This window comes from Oryctolagus cuniculus, chromosome 21 (assembly GCF_051225735.1).
Source record: "Oryctolagus cuniculus isolate XC-2025 breed Fujian yellow rabbit chromosome 21, ASM5122573v1, whole genome shotgun sequence".
In the NCBI taxonomy this organism is placed as follows: Eukaryota; Metazoa; Chordata; class Mammalia; order Lagomorpha; family Leporidae; genus Oryctolagus; species Oryctolagus cuniculus.
Genome location: NC_142887.1, coordinates 29,708,850 through 29,732,081, shown reverse-complemented (window position 1 = coordinate 29,732,081; position 23,232 = coordinate 29,708,850). Strand labels below are relative to the sequence as shown.

At 55.5% G+C, this 23,232-nt stretch overlaps 1 protein-coding gene and 1 gene segment (V, D, J or C); both read right to left on the bottom strand.

Moving 5' to 3' along the window:
• LOC108178662 (Ig lambda chain C region-like) overlaps positions 1–23,232 on the bottom strand; it is a 362,049-nt gene that overhangs the window by 46,818 nt on the left and 291,999 nt on the right. Inside the window, exons 1-2 of one of the 14 annotated variants that reach the window (XM_089323442.1) lie at positions 5,304–5,438; positions 4,804–5,107 (exon numbers count right to left, since the gene is read on the bottom strand). The exons of 12 other annotated variants lie outside the window; for them this stretch is intronic. In XM_089323442.1, coding sequence (XP_089179568.1) covers positions 4,804–5,107; positions 5,304–5,349 — 350 coding nt within the window. In that variant the 5' untranslated portion in view covers positions 5,350–5,438. Of the gene's footprint in view, positions 1–4,803; positions 5,108–5,303; positions 5,439–23,232 lie in introns of those variants that run through there. One more of the 14 variants, XM_089323443.1, reaches the window with a different exon arrangement.
• Positions 8,637–10,789, bottom strand: LOC149119883 (immunoglobulin lambda variable 3-9-like). The segment is given in 2 exon segments: positions 8,637–10,519; positions 10,672–10,789. Coding segments are annotated over 2 exon segments (381 nt in total).

The following is a 23,232-nucleotide window of genomic DNA, read 5'->3' as shown; positions in this document are numbered from 1 at the left end:
TCGGCTCAGGGTCGCATTGGCAGTGTCTGAGACCCAGGAGGAGAGAGCTGTCGGTCAGAAGGCAGTGAATGCCGGTGCACAGGATGCACCTCTGATTCAGACCCTGAGCTGTGTCTTCCTCTCAGAGCGTAGGGGTGGGGGCAGTGAGCCCTCAGGAGGAGGGGACGTCAGTGGACGTCTCCATTCCATCCCCTGGCTTCCTATCTCCTCTCCCTGCCATCACTCGGTCCTGTGGTGTGCTCCACCTGCACATCGGAACACCCAGGTGGTATCATGGTCATGGAGCCGATGCCACTTGGGGAAGATTGGGAGAGTCCTGCACTCAGGGAGTGGAGAATCGACCACAGGGGGCCTCATCCTGCCCAGGAGCAGCAGCCTGGAGGAGTGGAGGAGTGGTTGTTCCTGCATTCTGAGGCGGGCCCCTCAGCATAAAGGACGGGTGTGGTTCCTGCACCCCCACCACCAAGAAGGAGGCGCTGAGCCTCATGGACTCCGTGGACTCGGGAGTTGTCTGGGACTCAGTTGGGGAGGTTGCCCCAAAGCACACAGGTTGGGGAGCTCTGTGGCCCAGGCCAATCCCAGGTGGAGGCAGCGCTGTGGCTCCTAGGGAATCCCAGCAGAGGGGTGGGAGGGGCAGCCTGAAGAGCAGATGCACAGCGCCCCCTGCAGGGACCTTTCTGTTCAGGACCCAGGGGCTATGGGGAATTGGGGCTGGGCTTGTGCAGCTCAGGGCATCCTAAGGGCCCTGGGAGTTGAGTGGAGGCCCTGGGCTGGAAGTTGTCCCTGCACACATGGAGACCCAGACCCTACAGCCCACAGCAGGAGAGTGCCTCTGTGTGTCCTTCCACTCAGTCCTCTTTCCCCAGTTCCTACCCATTCCATAGCAGAGCACCCTGGTGCTACAAGAGCTGACCCAGCCTCTGTAGACACAGCCTGAGGGTCTCAGACCTGAGAGAGCTGAGCCTGACCTGCTCAGGGCTTTGTCCCAGTTCTCCTGGGGCTGCAGGGAGAGATGCCACTGACAGGGATGGGGTTTGTGTCTCACTTCCCCGTCTGCCTGGGTCACTGAGAGCAATGGCACTGCTGTCCCACACCTGGCAGTAGTAGTCAGCCTCATCCCCGGCCTGGGCCCCACTGATGGTCAGGGTGGCCGTGTTCCCCGAGTTGGAGCCAGAGAAGTGGTCAGGGGCCCCTGAGGGCCGGTTTCTATTACTGTAGATGAGCAGCACAGGGGCCAGGCCCGGCTTCTGCTGGTACCAGTGCACACTGTAGTCTTCTTTTTTTATTTTATTTTTTTTATGACAGGCAGAGTGGACAGTGAGAGAGAGAGAGACAGAGAGAAAGGTCTTCCTTTCTCCGTTGGTTCACCCTCCAAATGGCCGCTGCGGCTGGCCTACTGCGCTGATCTGAAGGCAGGAGCCAGGGGCTTCTCCTGGTCTCCCATGCGGGTGCAAGGCCCAAGCACTTGGGCCATCCTCCACTGCACTCCTGGGCCACAGCAGAGAGCTAGACTGGAAGAGGAACAACCAGGACAGAATCCGGCACCCCGACTGGGACTAGAACCCGGTGTGCCAGCGCCGCAGGTGGAGGGTTAGCCTAGTGAGCCATGGTGCCAGCCCTGCACACTGTATTCTTCTATGCTGTCTCCCCCACAGGTGATCCTGGCCATCTGTCCCAGGGACACTGACACTGATGGCAACTGTGTCAGCTCATAGGAGGCCACACAGCCTCCAAGAGAGGGGCTGAGCAGAGCAAGGACCCATTCACAGAGGGGCTCAGTCTGGATCAGTCTTGGGCTGGGCTCCTGGATCAGGGCAGGTCCAGGTTAGGGGCTGATGGTTGAGCCTGGCTGCAGGGCCATGATGGCTGCACCTGTGCAGAGAGTGAGGAGGGGGAGCAGGAGAGGGGTCCAGGCCATGGTGGAGTCACCCAGTGCTGCCTCCAGAGCTCACAGCACAGCTGGACTCCCCAGGCCTCTCTTATTCCCTCTCAGGCCAGTGGGGCAGGAAGGGGTGGGGTTTATGCAAATTTCCCCCTCGCCTGGGACTCTCCACAGAGCACAGCTCAGTGTAAGCACCTGTGCTGGCAGACAGGGCATGGAGAGAAAGGAGGGGGCTGGAACTTCCTCCGAGCTGCCTCTTTGCTCAGGAAATTCTCCTTGACCTCTGAGGCCCCTGACCACAGTTAGGTGCACTTCTGACCACAGGACCACAGCCTCCCACCACCCCCGGCCTTACTGTGTCCTGGGCCCACCTCAGCAGGCTATGTCTCTCATCAGCCTGGCCATGGGCTGGGCTGGGTGCTGCTGAGAGGTCAAGGTCAGCTCCTTACTCAGCAGCAGGTGCACCCTGGTCCCCAGTGCACTTCTGCCCCACTGCACTTGCCATAGCCTTTCTCTAGGATTTAGATTTATTTTCACATAAGATAACATGCTTGTTAAACATCCACATGCTTTTGAAATAAAAATTCTAGGTGTTTAATTTTTAAAAGATTTTAATAATTTTCATTTTATTTGAGAGGGAGACAGACAAGATAAATCTTCCATCCACTAGTTCAATCCAAAAATGCACACAAAAACCAGTGCCGGCCCAGTCTGTAGCCATGTGCTGGGTCCCCAGCTTGAGTGGCAGGGACTCAACTCCTTGAGCCAGCACCTGTGGGCTCCCAGGGTGCACCTCAGCAGGAAGCTGGAATGAGGAGTGGAGTCTGCACTGCAAACAGGCAGTCAGACGTGGGATTCTTGTGTCCCGAGTGGCATCCTAACCACAGCAAAAAATGCCTGCCCCAACTGCTTGCCCTTGTGGACTCATCACAGCCTCTGTCTCACTTCCCATGAGGGGTTTGCTCCCTTCACCCTTATCCCATAACAGACGCGTGTGTTTTGTGATTTTGGTTTTTCTCAGGAATCTTTAAGGTTAATAATTTTTAATAGTGAGAAATCCAGTCCTGGCTGGGAGACCGATTGCAGGCTCCTAGGCCGCGGTGAGATCTCAGGGTCATGGTGCCTGCCATGGGCAGGAGGTCAGGGGACCCTCAGGGATGTTTCTGTCACTGCAGCCAGGCCAGCCCCGTGGTCAGAGCTGTGGCCGGCTGCGGCTGGGAGAGTCCTCCAAAATCTGCAGAGTTCCTTACAGGAGCTGCAGACACTGCACCTGGGAACCTGGACCACCTGTCCTCTCACCCATCTGAGCCTGCACCTGTGCCCAGGTGATAAAAATCAGCCAGGGAGGAGAGGTCAGGGGAGCTCTGGAGATACCCAGGAAAAATGGTTAGCCTTGGGAGCCCTGCAGGACAGAGAGGGACATGGTCCTGAGAGTGTGCAGGTGGCTCAGGCACTGTCATGGGGAAGGCCCTGGTGTCCATGGTCTCACACTATGCTCTTTCCTAGAGACCCTGACATTGGGCAGTGTCCCCAGTGCGTCTCAACCTAGTGGGACCTGACCAGGCTCACCAAGGGACAGGCCACTCCAGTGCATTCCCAGAAGAGGCCCCATTAATCCCAAGGGAGTCCAAGGGGCTGGGTCAGGCATACCTGCCCGAGGTCACAGAGATGATTCTTGGACACCTGTTGCCTCCCAAGCTCCTCCTCCTCAGATGACATCACAACAGCCCAGCCTCCCTCCAGGCTACAGCTCTCCTGCTACCTGCTGGTGGAGAAGACTCAGACCAGGAACTTCCCTGCTCCAGGTTCCTCCTAAGCCCCGGTACCCTGAGCTAGGGGATGAGGACCCCACAGCCTCAGCCTGCACTGCAGAGCAGCTGCACTCCTAGACAGCCTCATCCTCCCCAGGAGCTGCAGCGTGGAGGTGTGGTTGTTGCCTGCATTCTTAGGTGGGCCCTTCAGCATAAAGGACAGGTGTGATACCTGCACGGCCACCATGGAGACGGGGGCTCCAAGCCCGCATGGACCCCATGGAGTCTGGAGTTGTGTGGGTCACAGGTAGCGAGGGGCAAAGGAAGAGTCATGTCATGTGTGTGGCAGTGGTGTCAGCTCCCCGCTGCCTGGGCCCTAGGATCCTGCAGCCTTAACAGAATAGAGCATCTGTGATAGAACAGAAATCGTGTGTTTCTTGTGGACCCCGTTACCCAATCTCCAGAGAGATTCCAGGAGTTGGGTATCAAGGCCTTGGCATTTTGAATGGAATCCATGCACCTTGAAAAAAGCTTGGTTCTTCATCGGATGGAAGACCTCTCTTTTTCTGCCTCTCTTCTCTCTGTGTGACTCTGACTTTCAAATATATAAATAAATCTTAATATAAAAAGAAAAAAGCTAGGTTCTGGTCCATGCTCACACCTGAGAGCTGCGTGCACTCCTGCTTCTCCTGCAGAGTCGATGTCCCTGGCCTCAGACAGGCAGAGCTGGGCCAGCATCAGCGCATCCCATCCTGGGCTCACAGCCTTGGTCTCTCTCAAGTCCACGATCTCAGAGACAGAAATCAGAGACCGGGTGCCTCTCCTGCCACATGAAGTGTGGAAAGGAAGGGAGAAGAGGAGAGGTGTCTCGTGCAGGCACCAGGCTCTCTGCAGACTTTGTCCATCCCTGGCCCTGTGCCTGGATCTCAGCAGGGCCTGGACTGCAGTGAGGAGATGCCAGGGTTGACCATGAACTCTTTCTCCAGGAAGCTGGGCTTCCAGTGGAATCTAAACTGCTTCTCCTGCTGCTGGGGCTGTGGTGAGAACCCATCTGAGTAAGCTGAGACTGAGGTCACGGTTATTGCTCAAATGGTGGTGAGAGGGAGAGCCAGGCCTGCACCGGGAGGTTCTTGTTCCTTGACCCCATCTGTCTGTGCCACTGTGAGTCACTGATAGCTGCTGCCACTGCCATCGCTTGTAGCACAATAGTAGTCAGCCTCGTCCCCAGCCTGGGCCCCACTGATGGTCAGGGTGGCCGTGTTCCCTGAGCTGGAGCCAGAGAAGCGGTCAGGGACCCCTGAGGGCCGACTGGTATCCCTGTAGATGAGCAGCACAGGGGCCTGGCCTGGCTTCTGCTGGTACCAGGAAGCATAACTTCTGCTCAGTGTATCTGCAGTGCATGTGAGGGAGACCGTCTGTCCCAAGTTCACCTGCACTGAGGCTGGCTGAGTCAGCACGAAGGAGAGCACAGGGCCTGCAGGGAGAGCGAGAGGGAGAGATGAGTTCAAGGATCATGGGCCCTCTGAAGAATCCCCAGTCATCCTGGGCTGGACACATCCAGGGAGTCGTTGGTCCCACAGGGCGACCTCATGGCCCTGCTGAGCTCAGAGTGAGGCCAGGCTGGCCCCAGAGCACCGGGCTAGGCAGGGTGCGGGGCCATGGGGCAGTACCTGTGCAGTGAGCAAGGATGACCAGGAGGACAGGGGTCCAGGCCATGGCGGAGGCGCCCCTGAGCTGTTCCCTGAGTGCCAGGCTGGGCTGGGCTCCTCCCCGGCCTCTTATGTCCTGGCTGCTGAGAGCTGCCCCAGATGCAAATCAGCCAGGCTCAGGGCTGCTGCCTAGGAGCCTGTGGTTTCCTGAGCAGGGCTCAGCCCAGGGTGAGAGGGGAGAGCCCTGTCTCCTTTGCCCTCGCCCTGACTGCTGCTTCTTCTGTTGCTACCATGGAGTGTGCTGACATCACCACTGCGTCCTGTCCTCGCTCCTGGGCTGCCTGGCAGAGCTCAGAGGGATCTGTCTGCCTCTCTTGACCCCAGTCTGCAGGGCACAGTCAGAGCTTAGACCAACTGGAGGTCTGCACAGGGCACACTCCTGACCTTCCAGAGCCCGAGTCAAACCCTTCCTGTGCAGGGGCACACGGAGTTGTTGAATTTCCTGAGCCAGGTCAGGGTTGTTCCTGCTATGAGCGCCAGTGGCAGCTCACAGGGGCTGGGCCAGGTCTCCAGTGTCTGCTGTGCCCTGAATCAGTTCTTGTGCTTGACAGATACCTGAGGGTTCTAATGTTTTAGCTAACCTGGGATGAGTAAGTGGCGTGGAGAGAGGACTCTGTGTTCTAGATGCCCTGAAAAAGAGGTACATTCTACAGGAGTGAGATCTGAGTGATGAGAAAGCAACATTCATAGGAAAGTGTCAAGGACAATGATTTAGTCACCAGCAGCTTGTCCTGTAGGTCTGAGGTCCTAGTCCCTGAGCCCTCCCCGCCCCACACACACACACCCCACACCCTCCCCCAGCCAGTGTTCTATGCCCCTGGAATCTTCTCCCTTCCCAGCCCGGGTCTCTGCTGCCCTCTGGTGGCTCCACACTGGCTGATGGGGGCTCAGCGGCATCTATGGTGCAGGTGCAGGTTCAGCGCCTGCTGCTCGGAAGGTGAGCACTGTGTTGTGATCCTGGTGCACTCCTCCCAGCCTCTGTCTCTTTTCCCCTGTGGGATGCCCTGTAAACCCCCATCCCTTGTTAGATCAGGCATCCACACTGTGAATTTTGCAATTTTGTTTTCACTTGAGAACATTTTAAGTTAATAATTTTCCATGTGAGATATCCAGTCCTGACTGGGAAACTAATTGCAGATTCTGTGGCCTCCGTGAAGCCTCAGGGTCCTGGTCCCAGCCTAGGGCTGATCTCTGGAGGGTGGGAGTAGAGACTGTGCGTTATGTCGGATAGGGTGAGCACAGGGCCCTGCTGAGCTCAAGAGTGAGGCCAGGCTGGTCCCAGAGCTCTGGGCTGAATGGGATGGGGCCCTGATTAGCACCTGTGCAGTGAGCGTGGGGGCCCAGGAAGACAGGGGTCCTGGCCATGGCGCTCTGGAGGCCCAGGCTGGGCTGGGCTCCTCCTCGGCCTCTCATGCCCAGGCTGCTGAGAGCTGCATCAGATGCAAATCAGCTGGGCTCAAGGCTGCTTCTGAGGAGCCCGGGGTTTCCAGAGAAGAGCTCAGCCCAGTGGTGAGGGGGAGGGCCCTGCAGACCCCGCCCCAGCCCCGCCTGATCCTTCCCCTGCAGCTGCCATGGTCTGGGCCGACATCACCACCCACCACTGACGGTGTCCTGGCCTCACTCATGGCCTGGCAGAGCTCAGAGGGGATCTGTCTGCCTCCCTGAGCCCAGTCTGTGGGCCACAGTCTGAGCTTAGGCAACTCGAGGTCAGCACAGGTCAGGCCTCTGACCTCCCAGAGCCTGAGTCAGATCCCTTCCTGAGCAGGTGCACACGGAGTTGTCAAAGTTCCCTTTCGCTGCTCCTTCTCCCCTACCTACCCCATCAAGGTGTTAAGAGGACCTGTTCCTGACACGTGGTCCTCTGTGTGTGTGTGTGTGTGTGTGTGTGTCTTGATCCCTCTCTCCCTTGTTCTCTCCCTCCTTCTCTCTCTCGTGATCCCTCTCTTACGCTCTCCCTCTCTTTTCCCTCCTTTGCCCCTTCTCTCCGGTCTGTTGGGTTCCCCCAATAAACCTTCTCTCTTAAAAAACGTTCCTGAGCCATGTCAGATGTGAGAGCCTGTGGTGGCTCCCAGGTGCTGGGTGCCCAGCTCTCCTGTGTCTGCTGTAGGTAGGGTCAGATCATGCGCTTGACAAATACCTGAGAGTCATAGTGTTTTAGCTCGATTGAAATGAGAACCAGCTGGGAGAGAAGGAGAATCCGTATGCTAGGATGTCCCTGAGAGCATCCCTGTGGAGTTTTCCTTCTTCTGGTCTACATGATATTTTTAAATGCCTCTTTCTAAAAAAAAATTATTTATTTGAAAGGCAGAGTAATAGAGGTAGAGGCAGAGAGAGAGAAAAGTCTTCCATCAGCTGGATCACTCCCCAAATGGACACAACAGCTGGAGTTGAGTCTATCCAAAGCCAGGAGCCAGGAGCTTCTTCCAGGTCTCCCACGAGGGTTCAGGGACCCAAGGGGCCCTTCTTCTACTGCTTTCCCAGGCCATAGCAGAGAGCTTGATTGGAAGTGGAGCAGCCGGGACTAGAACCGGTGCCCATATAGGATGCTTGCACTGCAGGTGGTGACTTTACCCACTACGCACCAGCGCCGACCCTTTAAATTCTATTTTATGTTTATCTCTTTGTTCTCAGAGTCAGTAAAGTTGACCTGAATTCATTTGATCCTTTCTCAACGACCTGAACAATTTCCAGCACAGACAGGAGCAGAGTTGGCCTCAGCTCTTTGTCCCCAGCACTGAGGCTCAGCCTTTCTGGAGCTCAGCAGCATCCACAGGGCACTTTCTGCTCAGACTGTAGGGACAGGCACTGTGCTCTGTGTGCGTGCACATGGGTGTCTGTGTGTTACATGTGTGTATATGTGCACATGTGTGTATGCCTGTGTGCTTACTTGTGTTTGTATGGGTGTGTATGTGTGACTGTAACTGTGTGTATGTGTACATGTTTATGTATGTGTCTGTGTGAGTATGTGTGTGTGCATGTGTCTGTATGTGCATTTTCCGTGTGTGTAAATGAGCTTATGTGTGTATGTGCATGTGTTTCTGTGTGAATATGAATGGGTACAGGTGTGTAAATGTGCATCTATGCGTATGTTCACAAGGGTGTGTACATGAATTCGTGTATGTATATGTGACATATATATGTATCTGCATGTGGTTGTGTGTGCATCCATTTGTATGTACATGTATGTGTGTACACATATGTGGGTATGTGTATTTGTGTGTAATTATATGTGTGTATACATATGTGGGTATGTGTATGTGTGTTAGTGTTTGTGTAATTATATGTGTGTATGTGTGTGTGTTTGTGTAAGTGTATATGTCTACACGTATGTGAGAATGTGTATGTTTGTTCCTGTGTGTTTGTGTAAATGTATGTGTGTACATGTATATGGGTATGGTATGTGTGTATGTGTTTCTGTAATTGTATGTGTGTATACGTAAGTGGTTATGGGTGTGTGTGTGTGTAATTGTATGTGTGTACATGTACGTGGGTATGTGTGTACACATATGTGGGTATGTTGATGTGTGTGTTTGTTTAATTGTATGTGTGTGCAGATATGTGGGTATGTGTGTTTGTATAATTGTGTATGTGTACACGTATGTGGGTATGTGTATGTGTGTTTCTGTAATTGTATGTGTGTATACGGAAATGGGTAGGTGTATGTGTGTGTTTGTGTAATTGTATGTGGGTATGTTTCTGTGGGTATGTGTGTATGTAATACTGTATGTGCATACATGTATGTGGGTATGTGTGTAATTGTATGTGTACACGTATGTGGATATGTGTAGTGTGTTAGTGTAATTGTATGTACACATGTGGGGGTGTGTTTGTGTTATTGTGCATGTACACATATGTGGGCATGTGTGTGATTTTATGTTTATACATGTGTGTGTATGATTGTATGTGCACACATGTATATGGGTATGTATGTGTGTGTGTGTGTGAGCCTTCCCAGTGTGTTATGACACGACTTTGGTTGGTTCGTTTCTCAACTTCAGGCCTCTTTTCCCACAAGGAAGCCCATGAATCTCAGGGAGATTGCAGACTGCAGGTCTGTCTCGGTGACTTCTCTCCCCTCTGTGCACTCTGTAACACTGGGCTTCCAGGAAGAAGAGTCCCAGAGGAAACACTGCATGCTGCAGGCGATGGGGAAGTTTCCACCATAAGGCAGTGTAGCAGGACACCAGGCGCCTGCTGTGGCTACACTAGAGGCCCCCCCGGGACACCCCTCCAGGTCACCGGGCCTGGAGACAGGGACTTGGCGCCTTGGTCTAAGTCAGGTCCTGGACCTGGGCTTCCCTCTGAGTGGGGCCTGGCCTTGCTGGGGCAGGGGAGCTCTGCAGCCCAGGTCAATCTATGTGGGGGCAGCACTGTGGCTCCCAGGGACTCCCAGCAGAGGGGTGGGAGGGGCAGCCTGATGAGCCTATGTACATCGCCCCCTGCACGGAGCTTCTGTGTTCAGGACCCATGGGCATTGGGAGCTGGGGCCGCACTGGGGCAGCTCAGGGCATCCTCCAGGATCTGGAGGCCAGACTGGACGCCCTGGGTTGGCAGCAGACCCCACACACAGTGACTCTGGCCCCACACCCAGCAATGGGTGACTCCTCTGTGTGTTCTTCCACTCAGGGCCTCTTTCCCCACTCCCCACCTGACCACAGCACAGCCTGGTGCTCTAACCCTGGCCCAGCCCTGACCCAGCTTCTGCAAAGCCAGCCTGGGAGCTGGGTAGACAGGGCAGCATGGGGGTCTCAGACCTGTGTGAGTTGGGCCTGACCTGCTCTTGACTTTGTCCCCTGTCCTGCTGAGGCTGCAGGGAGAGTGTGCCCCAGATGGGGACAGGGTTTATGTCTTACTTCCCTGTCTGTCAGTGTCACTGTGCTCTTCATTGTTATCATCCCACACCTGGCAGTAATAGTCAGCCTCGTCCCCGGCCTGGGCCCCGCTGATGGTCAGGGTGGCCGTGTTGCCTGAGTTGGAGCCAGAGAAGTGGTCAGGGATCCCTGAGAGCCGGTTGCTATCCCTGTAGATGAGCAGCACAGGGGCCTGGCCTGGCCTCTTCTGGTACCAGTGCACACTGTATTCTTCTATGCTGTCTCCCCCACAGGTGATCCTGGCCGTCTGTCCCAGGGACACCGACACTGATGGCAGCTTTGTCAGCTCATGGGAGGCTACGGAGCCTGCAAGAGAGGGAAGAGAGGGGCTGATCAGAGGATGGACCCATTCCAGAGTGTTGTCTCTGAATCTGTCTTGGACTTGGCTGCTAGATCAGGGCAGGTCCAGGTTGGGAGCTGTGTGGTTGAGCCTGGGGGCAGGGCCATGGTGGCCGCACCTGTGCAGAGAGTGAGGAGGGGGAGCAGGAGAGGGGTCCAGGCCATGGTGGAGTCACCCAGCGCTGCCTCCAGAGCTCACAGCACAGCTGGGCTCCCCAGGCCTCTCTTATTCCCTCTCAGGCCAGTGGGGCAGGGAGGAATGGGGTTTATGCAAATTTCCCCCTCCCCTGGGCCTCTGCAGAGCATGGCTCAGTGTCAGCACCTGTGCTGGCAGACAGGGCATAAGGAGAAAGGAGGGGCCTGGAGCTTCCTCTGATCTGCCTCTCTGCTCAGGAAATTCTCCTTGACCTCTGAGGCCCCTGACCACAGTTAGGTGCACTTCTGACCACAGGACCACTGTCTCTCCCCAACCCCTGGCCTTACTGTGTCCTGGGCCCACCTCAGCAGGCTGTGTCTCTCATCAGCCTGGCCATGGACTGGGCTGGGTGCTGCTGAGAGGTCATTGTCAGCCCCTTACTCAGCAGCAGGTGCACCCTGGTCCCCAGTGCACTTCTGCCCCACTGCACTTGCCATAGCCTTTCTCTAGGATTTAGACTTATTTCACATCAGATAATATGCTTCTTAAACAACCACATGCTCTTTATATACAAATTCTAGGTGTTTAATTTTTAAAATTTTTAATCATTATCATTTTATTTGAGAGTGTGACAGAGATAGATTTTCCATCCACAAATTCACTTCAAAAATGTACAAAAAAGGCCGGCACCGCGGCTCACTAGGCTAATCCTCCGCCTAGCGGCGCCGGCACACCGGGTTCTAGTCCTGGTCGGGGCGCCAGATTCTGTCACGGTTGCCCCTCTTCCAGGCCAGCCCTCTGCTGTGGCCAGGGAGTGCAGTGGAGGATGGCCCAGGTGCTTGGGCCCTGCACCCCATGGGGGACCAGGAAAAGCACCTGGCTCCTGGCTCCTGTCATCGGATCAGCGCGGTGCGCCGGCCGCAGCGCGCGGGCCGTGGCGGCCATTGGAGGGTGAACCAACGGCAAAGGAAGACTTTTCTCTCTGTCTCTCTCACTGTCCACTCTGCCTGTCAAAAAAAAATATACAAAAAAGCAGTCTGGGCTAGTCTGTAGCCATGTGCTGGGTCCGCAGCTTGAGTGGCAGGGAATCTACTCCTTGAGCCAGCACCTTTGGGCTCCTAGGGTGCACCTCAGCAGGAAGTAGGAATGGGAAGTGGAGTCTGCACTGCAAACAGGCAGTCAGACATGGGATTCCTGTGTCCTGAGTGGCGTCCTAGCCACAGCAAAAAATGCCTGCCCCAACTGCTTGCCCTTGTGAACTCATCACAGCCTCTGTCTCACTTCCCGTGAGGGGTTTGCTCCCTTCACCCTCATCCCATAACAGACGCGTGTGTTTTGTGATTTTGTTTTTTGTTGGGAATCTTTAAGGTTAATGATTTTCAATAGTGAGAAATCTAGTCCTGGCTTGGAAACCAACTGTAGGCTCCTAGTCCACGGTGAATCTCAGGGTCATGGTTCCTGCCCAGGGCTGAGCTCTGGAGGGTGGGAGGTCAGGACCCTCAGGTAGGATACTGTCACTGCAGCGAGGCCAGCCCTGTGGTCAGAGCTGTCACTGGCGGCAGGGACAGTCCTCCTCCCTCTGCAAGTCCCCCATAGGAGCTGCAGACATTGCACCTGGGGTCCAGGCCCACCTGTCACCTCCTCCACCTGAGCCTGCACCTGTGCCCAGGTGGGAAGGAACAGCCCAGGAGGAGAGGTCAAGGTAGCTCTGGAAGTTCCCAGGGAAAAAGCTCAGTCATGGTATCCCTGCAGGACACCTGAGAGTGTGCAGGTGGCTCAGGCTCTGTCCTGGGGAAGAACCCAGGCACTGCTGTCCATGGTCTCACACTGTGCTGTTTCCGAGCGCCCCTGACCATGGGGTGGCATCCCTGTGAGTCTCTTGCTAATGGCACCTGCCCAGACTGACCAAGGGACCAGGCTGCTCCAGTGTATTCTCAGGTGAGGCCCCATTAATCTCAACGAAGCCAAGGGGATGGGTCAGACAGTCTCTGCCTGAGGTCACAGAACTGACCCTGAAACACCTGTAGCCTCCTGGGCTCCTCCCTCAGGTGGCATCTGAACAGCCCCAGCCTCCCTCCTGATGCAGTTCTGCTGCCCTCTGCTGGCAGAGCACTCAGACCAAAGCTTTCCTCCTCCAGGTTCCCCCAAAGCCCCTGTTCCTTGGGCCTGGGGATGAGGACCCCACAGCCTCAGCCTCCACTGCAGAGCAGCTGCACCTCCCCAGGAACAGCAGCAGGGGTGTGGTTGTTGCCTGCATTCTGAGGGGGGCCCCTCTGCAGAAAGGACAGGTGTGTACCTGTCCCCCGTCCACTAAGAAGGAGGCGCTGAGCCTGCATGGACCCCATGGACTCTGGAGTTATCAGGGTCTCACGTGAGGAGGTTGCCCCACAGCAGACAGGGAAGGCTGTGTCACATGTGTGGCAGTGGTGTCAGCTCCCTGCTATTTGGGTCCTAAGATCCTGCAGTCTTAACAGAAGAGAAGCATTTGTGATGGGAGCAGAAATCATGTGTTGTAGATGGACCCTGTTTTCTAATCTTTAGACAGATTCCAGGAGTTGGTACGAAGGCCGAGAATTCTCCATGGAATCCATGCACTTTGAATGTAGTTTGGTTCTGGTCCATGCTCACACCTGAGAGCTGCGTGCACTCTTGCTTCTCCTGCAGAGTCGATGCCCCTGGCCTCAGACAGGCAGAGCTGGGCCAGCATCAGCCCATCCTATCCTGGGCTCACTGCTTTAGTCTCTCTCAAGTCCACGATCTCAGGGACAGAGATCAGAGAACGGGTCCCTCTCCTGTCACGTGATGCTTTGAAAGGAAAGGAGAAGAGGAGAGGTGTCTCATACAGGCACTGGCTCTGCAGACTTTGTCTGTGCATGACGCTGGGCTGCAGTGAGGAGATGCCAGGATGGGCCGAGAACACATTTTCCTGGAAATCAGGTGCCCAGTGGAAACAGCTTCTTCTCCTGCTGCTGGGGTATGGTAAGAACCCATCTGAGTGAGCTGAGACTGAGGTCACGGGGTTTGCCCGAGGGTGGTGAGTGGGAGGCAGGCCTGGGCTGGGAGGTTCTTGTTCCATGTCCCTGCATGTCTGTGCCACTGTGAGTCACTGATAGCTGCTGCCACTGCCATCGCCTGTAGCACAGTAGTAGTCAGCCTCGTCCCCGGCCTGGGCCCCGCTGATGGTCAGGGTGGCCGTGTTCCCTGAGTTGGAGCCGGAGAAGCGGTCAGGGATCCCTGAGGGCCGGTTACTATCCGTGTAGATGAGCAGCACAGGGGCTTGGCCAGCTTCTGCTGGTACCAGGAAGCATATCTATTTCCCAAATTTTCTCCATCGCATGTGATCTTGACTGTTTGTCCCAAGGACACTGACATGGAGGCAGGCTGTGTGAGCTCATAGGAGGCCACTGAGACTGCAAGGAGAGAAAAGTGGAGTTGACATGAAGGCACAGGACCCTCCAGGGATCCCCCGTAGCCCCGGACAACCCCTCCCATCCCCCTCAGAACCATGGCTCAGAGAGAACCTAGCAGAGGTACAAACACCAGAGGAGCACTCTCGGGCTCGCTAAAGCCAGTGGTCCTAGAGAGGGCTTTGGTCTGTGTCCGCTGCCCTGCTCCTGACAGCTGCCCCCTGCCATTCTCCACCCCTCCCCACAGCAGGCCCCTGCTGAGCTCAGAGTGAGGCCAGGCTGGTCCTGGAGTCCTGAGCGGGGCTGGGTGGAGGCCTTGGGGCAGCACCTGTGCAGTGAGCGAGGAAGACGAGGAGGATGAGGAGGACAGGGGTCCAGGCCACGGCAGAGGCGCCTTGTACTAGTTTCCGAGACAAGCGCTGGGAAGGGCTCCTCCCAGGCCTCTCTTATGCCCTGGCTGCTGAGAAGTGGCCCAGATGCAAATTAGCTGGGCTCACTCTGCCTCTGAGGAGCCTGTGGTTTCCAGAGCAGGGCTCAGCTAGGTGCAGACAGGGGAGGGCCCTGCAGGCCCCGCCCCAGCCACTGTGCTCCTTGCCCTGCTGCTGCCTGGTCTGGGCCAACATCGCCACCCAGACTGGGTCCTGGCCTTACTCCCAGGCTGCCTGGCCAAGCACCGCAGGGATCTGTCTGCCTCTCCTGACCCCAGTCTGCAGGGCACAGGTGGAGCTGAGACCAACTCGAGGTCTGCACAGGGCACGCTCCTGACCTTTCAGAGCCCGAGTCATACCCTTCCATGTCAGATCTGGCGCTCAACAAATACCTGAGAGTTGCAGTGTTTTAGTTCACCCGGGATGAGTAAGAGGCAGGGAGAGTAAAAGGCTCTGTATGCTAGGATGTCCCTGAAAACAGACACATTGTATACGAGTGAGATCTGAGAGATGAGGAACCAGCATTTTAGAAAAGTGTCAGGGATGCTGATACAGAAAACAACAGCTTGTCCTGAGGTCTTGGTCCTGGTCCCTGAGCCTCCCTGCGTTAGGATCCCCCAGATGGCTTCTCCCTTCCCAGCCTGGGTCTCTGCTGCCCCCTGGTGGCGCCACGCTGGCTGCTGGAGGCTCAGGGGCATCCATGGCACCTGCTGCTCAGGTGAACACTGCGTTGTGATCCTGATGCACGTTCTGTGGCCTGTGGAGAGGCCCTGCTGGCTCTGTGTGGCCCTCGCCTGCCTCAGGACCAGAGGCTGGGTGGCTGAGTGAGGGGCTGTCAGGGGAGGGAGAAGTGTGGGTAGGGAGAGATCAGGGCCGAGACCCCAGGGGGCCTTAGTGGTAGGTATGGAGAAGCTGGGTCTGCACCTGCATGCCAGCTGCACCCCACATTGCACCCCATGGCATGTGCTCAGGGACGCTTCAGAGCTCTGCTCCAGCTGGGGTGGGAACCTCACTTCCTCTGCTTCTGACCTCAGCCCTCACCTCCTTCCTGTGCTCTTATAGCCCAATTTCTCATGTTTTGCTGCCCTGGCCTGGTCACGCTGTGTGTGACATGAGGACAGGGCGTGTGGGGATGTGCAGGAAGTGTGGTTCCATTGGACATGCCGACGCCCATGTGGGAGTGTGTGGGAGGGGTCATCCACTTGGGAAGCCCAGGTGAGATCAGTGGTGGGTTCTTGCATCTCTCATGTCTCATTCAGCTCCAGGCCACCTGCTCTGTGCTCACATCTCACACACAGGTACTCCCCTGTGTGCTGCAGCCTCGTTGAATTCTCTCTGCCTGCCCCCTCTCCAGTGTGTGACCTTGCCCATCCCTCTTGCCAAATCTGTCCTCATCTCCTCTCAGATTTGAATGCAGTTTCTATGTCAGTGTCATGGCCTCTGTGCCCTGGATACTCAGAGCCCCGGGAGCCCCAGCCTTCAGCAGTGTCCATGAGAATCCTCAGGGCTGGGTGTAGTGAGCAGAGTCCTTGTGGAAGCTCCCTGTGGCCTATCTGCTCCCAGCCCCTCTCCATCCTGACGCTCTCACAGGACTGCACATACCAGTGCTGTGTGTGCCTCCTGGGGACACTGGCTGAGCCCAGGAGAGGCCCACGGGCCGTGTCCTGTCTTCTGTGAACCTGGGTTCTGCATTAGTGATGCCAGATGGGCAGCCTGCATTACATCCTGGACAACACCACACGCTCATGGGGTTCCCTCTGCTCACCCTCTGCAAGGGGCTTATTGAGGCTTTCTTTCATTACAACAGTCTTCACAGAGGTGATTGACCTGCAGTCTCTCTGGGGTGTTGCTGTTTGTTGTTACTAGGAAGTTCCTGGACCCTCAGAATGTGCCACGTTTTCCCTGTACTGCATGATGGGGAGAGTTTAGGAAGATTGGTCTGAGTTGTAGTGCCAGCCAGAGCTGAGCTGATCCAAAGCCAGGAGTCAGGAGCTTCCTCTGGTTCTCCTATGCGGGTGCAGGTGCCCAAGCATTGGGCCATCTTCTACTGCTTTCCCAGGCCATAGCAGAGAGCTGGATCGAAGTGGAGCAGCAGGGACTCCAACCGGCTCCCATATGGGATGCTGGCACTGCAGGTGGCGGCTTTATCACTAAGCCACCGCACAGGCCCCGAGTGTATTCTGAACACTTGCTGTGTCTTCAAGGTCGTGCCTCTCTGTTTTCAGACTCCAATCTATCAATTGTTCAGACTATTTTATTTCATGCTTCCCAAGCTTCCTTACTAGAAATTCAATTTGTTCAGTGCCATCTCTTCCCTTTCTCCATGTAACATATGAATCAGCTCTATGTCCAGGATCACTGGGCTGCAGGGTGAGCACTGGATTTCTCTACGAGTCTAGAGTGCTGGTGTCTGCATTCTGGGGCCACAGTGCAGGATCACCTGTTCTGTTTGCAGTAGCTCAGAGTTTCCCGCTGCTTTGCAGCAATTCTGAATGAATTTCTGCAGCTTGAATTTGTCCTCCTGGGGCTGTGACATTCTTCAGTCTGTCCCCATGTTCCTCTCAGTCATTGTTGGTCCAGCAATGCTGCTTGGATGTAGTTTCGTCCTCCCGGCTGTTGCCCTTGGCTGCAGGGGACGTGCACAGACTTGAGTCTGTGGCTCCTATCCTGGGTCTGAGCCCTGTTGAGCAGCTCCTCCGACTGGGCACCCTGATGCCTTCCATGAGGCTCTCATCGCTCTGAGGTAGGAAAGGTGCAGTGTGCCCTGTGTGTGTGTGTGTGAGTGTGTGCTCGCTAGTGTGTGTGGTGTGAACAGAGGCCCTGGGCTGGGGGCAGACCCCACACACGAGGAGACCCAGGCCCACAACCAGCAGTGGGTGTTTCTATCTCCCTGTGTGTCCTTCCACTCAGGGCCTCTTTCCCTACCTCCCACCCAGACCACAGCGGGACAGCCTGGTGCTGCCAGCCCTGACCCAGCGCTGACCCAGCCTCTCCATAGCCAGCCTGGTGGTCTCAAATCTGGGTGAGCTGGGCCTGACCTGCTCTTGGCTTTGTCCCCAGTCCTCCTGGGGCTACTGGGAGTGCGTGCCCAGAGAGAGATTTGGTTTGTCTCACTTCCCTGTCTGCCTGTGTCACTGTGAGCTTGATGGCTGCCATAATCCCACACCTGGCAGTAGTAGTCAGTCTCGTCCCCGGCCTGGGCCCCGCTGATGGTCAGGGTGGCCAAGTTCCCTGAGTTGGAGCCAGAGAAGCGGTCAGGGACCCCTGAGGTCCGGTTTCTATTACTGTAGATGAGCAACCCAGGGGCCAGGCCAGGCCAGTCTTCCGCTGGTACCAGCTCACAGCATAACTTCCAATGCTGTTTCCCCCACAGGTGATCCTGGCCGTCTGTCCCAGGGATACTGACTCTGATGGCAGCTGTGTCAGCTCATAGGAGGCCATGCAGCTTGCAAGAGAGGGAAGAGAGGGGCTAAGCAAGGACCCATTCCCAGGAGACCTGCCTCTGAGGCTGTCTTGGGCTGAATTCAGGAGTCAGGGCAGGTCCAGGTTAGAGGCTGTGAGGTTGAGCCTGGGGGCAGGGCCAGGGTGGCCGCACCTGTGCAGAGAATGAGGAGGGGGAGCAGGAGAGGGGTCCAGGCCATGGTGGAGTCACCCAGTGCTGGCTCAAGAGCTCACAGCACAGCTGGCTGCCCCAGGGCTCTCTTATTCCCTCTCAGGCCTGTGGGGCAGAGGGTGGTTGGATTTATGCAAATTCTCTCCTCCCTTGAGCTGCGCACTGAGCAGGGCTCAGTCTTGGCATCTGTGGGGGGAGAACAGGGTCTGGTGAAGTGGGGAGCCACAGCTCTGAGTCCCTCAACTGCAGTAGCTATCCAGGTCTAACAACAGGACCTCTACCGCAAACTTCATGCCCTGGGTCAGTCTGGGCACTGCTCAGCAGGGCTGTGAACTTCCAGCAGCCTGGCCACGGGCTGGGTGGGGACACAGTGAGAAGTCAGTGACAGCACCTGGTCAGCAGCAGGTGCAATGTGTACTCAGTTCCTTCTTCCTCCTCCATCTCCTCCATGGGCCCCAGTGCACCTTCGTCCCTAGCCTGGTTGCCATTTCCTGTCTGTGAAGGTATAAAAATTATATCTTGTGTGAAACTTTATTAAAGGGCACATGAATTTTTTTTGTTTGTAGTGATATATTTTGTTCAAAGAATTATTTTTGGGGCCAGCTCTGTTTTGCAGCAGATAAAGTCCCGACCTGCAGCGCTGGAATCCTATATGGGCTCCAGTTCGATTCCGCCTGCTCCACTTCTGAGCCAATCCGTACTAAAGCGCCTGGTAAAGCAGCAGAGGGTGGCCCATGTGCTTGGTCCATTGCATCCATGTGGGGACCCAGAAGAATCTCCCGGCTTGAGATTGGCTCAGCTCCAGCCGTTGCAGCCATTTGGGAAGTGTATGAGTGGATAGAAGACCTCTCTCTCTGTTTAACTCTCTCTGTAACTCTTTCAAAGAGATAAAAATAAATCTTAAAAAAATTATTTTCATTCTATTTGAAAGGCAGAGAGGAACACAGAGATAGATCTTCTATCCACTGGTTCACTCCAGAAATGCCCACAACTAGTCCTGGGCTGGTGTTTGCCAGGGGCCAGGTCTCCTATGTGAAGGACAGGGACCTAAACACTTGAGCCATCACCTGGGTGCCTCAAAGGGTGCACCTTGGCAGGAGACTGTAGGGACATGGCCTTGAGAGTGGGCAGGTGGCCGAGACACAGATCTGGGGGAAGCAGCCACCCCTGGGAGCTCTCTCCTCCCACCCTGTGCTCCCTCCTCGTGCCCCTCAGCCACAGAGAGATCTGCCTATGAATCTCAGCTCTGCAGGAGCAGCTCACGCTGAGCCCTGCGACCAGGCTTCTCCCATGCGTTTTCCTGTGAGGCCCTCGCTGTGCCCGGGGCCCCTGCCAGTGTCCTTGCTGGCCCTGTGTGAGCCTGACCTCTGAACAGGGCCCTTGCATGCCCTGGGGATGGGATGCAGTGTCAGGAATGGACTCCTAACTCTCACCTTGGACACCTGCTGCTCCCTGGTCCTGGCTGCCTCCTCAGGCTCCCCTGGGCAGCCCCAGGCTGCCCCACGGCTGCTGCTTCTGCCTGCAGCTCTGCTGCCCCCTGCTGGAGGAACAGCTCATAGCAGGAGCTGCCTGCACCAGCTCCCTCCAAGCTCCTGTGTGCTGAAAGGTTTGGACAGGGAGTCCAGCCTGGCTCTGTGCCAGCTGAGGCCCCACTCTCCCAGCCCTTCTGTGCCTTCATAAACTTGATCATTTTTAAAAGATTTATTTATTTGAAAGGTAAAGTGTCGCTCCCCCTCTTCGTGGAGGAACGACACCAAACCCTGCCTAGGCTTCATATCCGAGTCACGGCACCATTATGTCGCTCCCCCTCTTCATGGAGGAACGACACATGACCCTGCGCTGTTCTTTCGTCTGCTCGGCCCTCCCCGGGTTTGCTGCTGGTTCTTCCCGGGTTGGCTACTATCCTTCCCGGGTTGGCTGCTGGTCCTTCCCGGGTTGGCTACCGACCCTTCCACCTCCGTGGAAGGGCGGTTCCCCCTGCCACATTCCCCACTTCCGCAGGGGAGCGGCACACCGCCGGCCGGCTCTCTCGGGGGCTGCACAGGTGTTCCCCTTAGATGTTCCCCTTAGATGTTCCTCGTGCATGCCGTCTCTCTCCTCCTTTATAGTCCTCCTCTGCCAATCCCAACTCGGCTGCCCACACGCCGAGTACGCTGCTCTCCTCCAATCAGGAGCAAGTCCTACAGTTTATTGGCTGAACTGGAGGCAGCTGTGTAGAAGCTGTTTTCTTCTCTCCCAGCGCCATATTGTGGGAGAGCAGATGCATAGAATAAGTCTTAATTCCAGTAACTTAGTCTAGTCCGGATTGCTCCCCACAGTAAAGTGATATAGAAAGAGAGACGGAGAATAAGTGAGATTCATTCTTTTGGTTCTTTCCTCAAATGCCTGCAATAGCAGGACAAGGCCAGGCTGAAGCCAGAATGCAGGCCTGCCTCCCACCACCACCCCCTGCCCTGCATCTGTCACAAGGACATGGTGGCATTAGTAGGTTGTCGCCAACCATGAGATTCTTCTAGTGCTGGAAAGCCATCTGCTACGCATGCCCTCCCTCCTGTTCCTCTTCCTTGAGGCATCTGCATAGACACCGTGCTTCCTGCTCCTGTTCTGAGACAACATGGCCTTTCAACACCATCCTCCCTTACTTCTTAGCTGTAAATGGTAGTTGTGGTCCCTTTATTCTGTGCTCTGGCTTTGGGCATGTGTGTGACGTGCATGGGATGTGATACTAGGGTCCCTGCCTGGGTAACCCCCTGTGATTGGTTCACTTATGTGCACCCTGGACTCCTCCATGTCCCCAGTGCCCTGGGGCAGGAACAGGGGATGTGAGTCTTCGGCACCACCTCATCAGGTGGGGGATCTGCCAGACTCATGCCTCTTCCTCCTCCTCCCACCTCATTACATTGTCATTATCACAGAGCTGAAGGGGCCCAGCTTCTACTGCTTTCCCAGGCCATAGCAGAGAACTGGACGGGAAGTGGAGCAGCCGGGACTCAAACTGGCACCCGTATAGGATGCTGGCACTGCAGGAGGTGACTTCACCTGCTACGCATCAGCGCCGACCCTTTAAATCCTATTTTATGTTTTTCTCTTTGTTCTCAGAATCAGTAAAGTTGACTTGAATTCATTTGATCCTTTCTCAACGACCTGAACAATTTCCAACATGGACAGGAGCAGAGCTGGCCTCAGCTCTTTGTCCCCAGCACTGAGGCTCAGCCTTTCTGGAGCTCAGCAGCATCCACAGGGCACTTTCTGTTGGACTGTAGGGACAGGCACTGTGCTCTGTGTGCGTGCACATGGGTGTCTGTGTGTTACATGTGTGTATATGTGCACATGTGTGTGTGCCTGTATGTTCACTTGTGTTTGTATGGGTATATGTATCTGTGCATGTACGAATGTACCTGAGTGTATGTGCACATGTTTCTGTTTCTGTGTGCGTATGTGTGTGTGCATGTTTCTGTGTGTGTATATGTGTTTATGTGTATCTGTGCATGTGTTTCTGTGTGAATATGGATGGGTACAGGTGAGTAAATGTTTATCTATGTGTGTATGCAGAGGGTTGTACATGAATTTGTGTATGTATATGTGACAAATGTGTGTATCTGTGTATGGTTGCGTGTGCATGTGGGTACATACAAGTGTACACGTGTAGATGTGCATCTATAAGTGTGTTTGTTTAATTGTATGTGTGCCCACGTATGTGGGTATGTGTATGTGTAATTGTATGTGTGTACACATATGTGAGTATGCGTGTGTGTTCGTGTAATGTATGTGTGTACATGTATGTGTGTGTTCGTGTTTGTTTAATTTTATGTGCGTACATGTATGTGGGTGTGTATGTAATTGTGTACACGTGTGTGTTCATGTGTGTAATTGTGTGTGAACACATATGTAGGCATGTGCATGTGTTCGTGTGTGTAATTGTTGATGTGTATGTGTGTGTTTGTGTAATTGTATGAGTGTACACATATGTGGGTATGTGTATGTGTGTGTGCAACTGTGTGTACACATGTGAAGGTACGTGTATGTGTGTTTGTGTAATTGTATGTGTGTACACGTGTGTCTGTGTGTGTGTGTGTGTGTGAGCCTTCCCAGTGTGTTATGACACGACTTTGGTTGGTTCGTTTCTCAACTTCAGGCCTCTTTTCCCACAAGGAAGCCCATGAATCTCAGGGAGATTGCAGACTGCAGGTCTGTCTCGGTGACTTCTCTCCCCTCTGTGCAGACTCTGTAACACTGGGCTTCCCAGGAAGAAGAGTCCCAGAGGAAACACTGCATGCTGCAGGCGATGGGGAAGTTTCCACCATAAGGCAGTGTAGCAGGACACCAGGCGCCTGCTGTGGCTACACTAGAGGCTCCCCCGGGACACCCCTCCAGGTCACCGGGCCTGGAGACAGGGACTTGGCGCCTTGGTCTCAGGCAGGTCCTGGACCTGGGCTTCCCTCTGAGTGGGGCCTGGCCTTGCTGGGGCAGGGGAGCTCTGCAGCCCAGGTCAATCTATGTGGGAGCAGCACTGTGGCTCCCAGGGACTCCCAGCAGAGGGGTGGGAGGGGCAGCCTGATGAGCCTATGTACATCGCCCCCTGCACGGAGCTTCTGTGTTCAGGACCCATGGGCATTGGGAGCTGGGGCCGCACTGGGGCAGCTCAGGGCATCCTCCAGGATCTGGAGGCCAGACTGGATGCCCTGGATTGGCAGCAGACCCCACACACAGTGACTCTGGCCCCACACCCAGCAATGGGTGACTCCTCTGTGTGTTCTTCCACTCAAGGCCTCTTTCCCCACTCCCCACATGACCACAGCACCACAGCCTGGTGCTCTAACCCTGACCCAGCCCTGACCCAGCTTCTGCAAAGCCAGCCTTGGGACTGGGTAGACAGGGCAGCCTGGGGGTCTCAGACCTGTGTGAGTTGGGCCTGACCTGCTCTTGACTTTGTCCCCAGTCCTGCTGAGGCTGCAGGGAGAGTGTGCCCCAGATGGGGACAGGGTTTATGTCTTACTTCCCTGTCTGCTGGTGTCACTGTGCTCTTCATTGTTATCATCCCACACCTGACACTAATAGTCAGCCTCGTCCCCGGCCTGGGCCCCGCTGATGGTCAG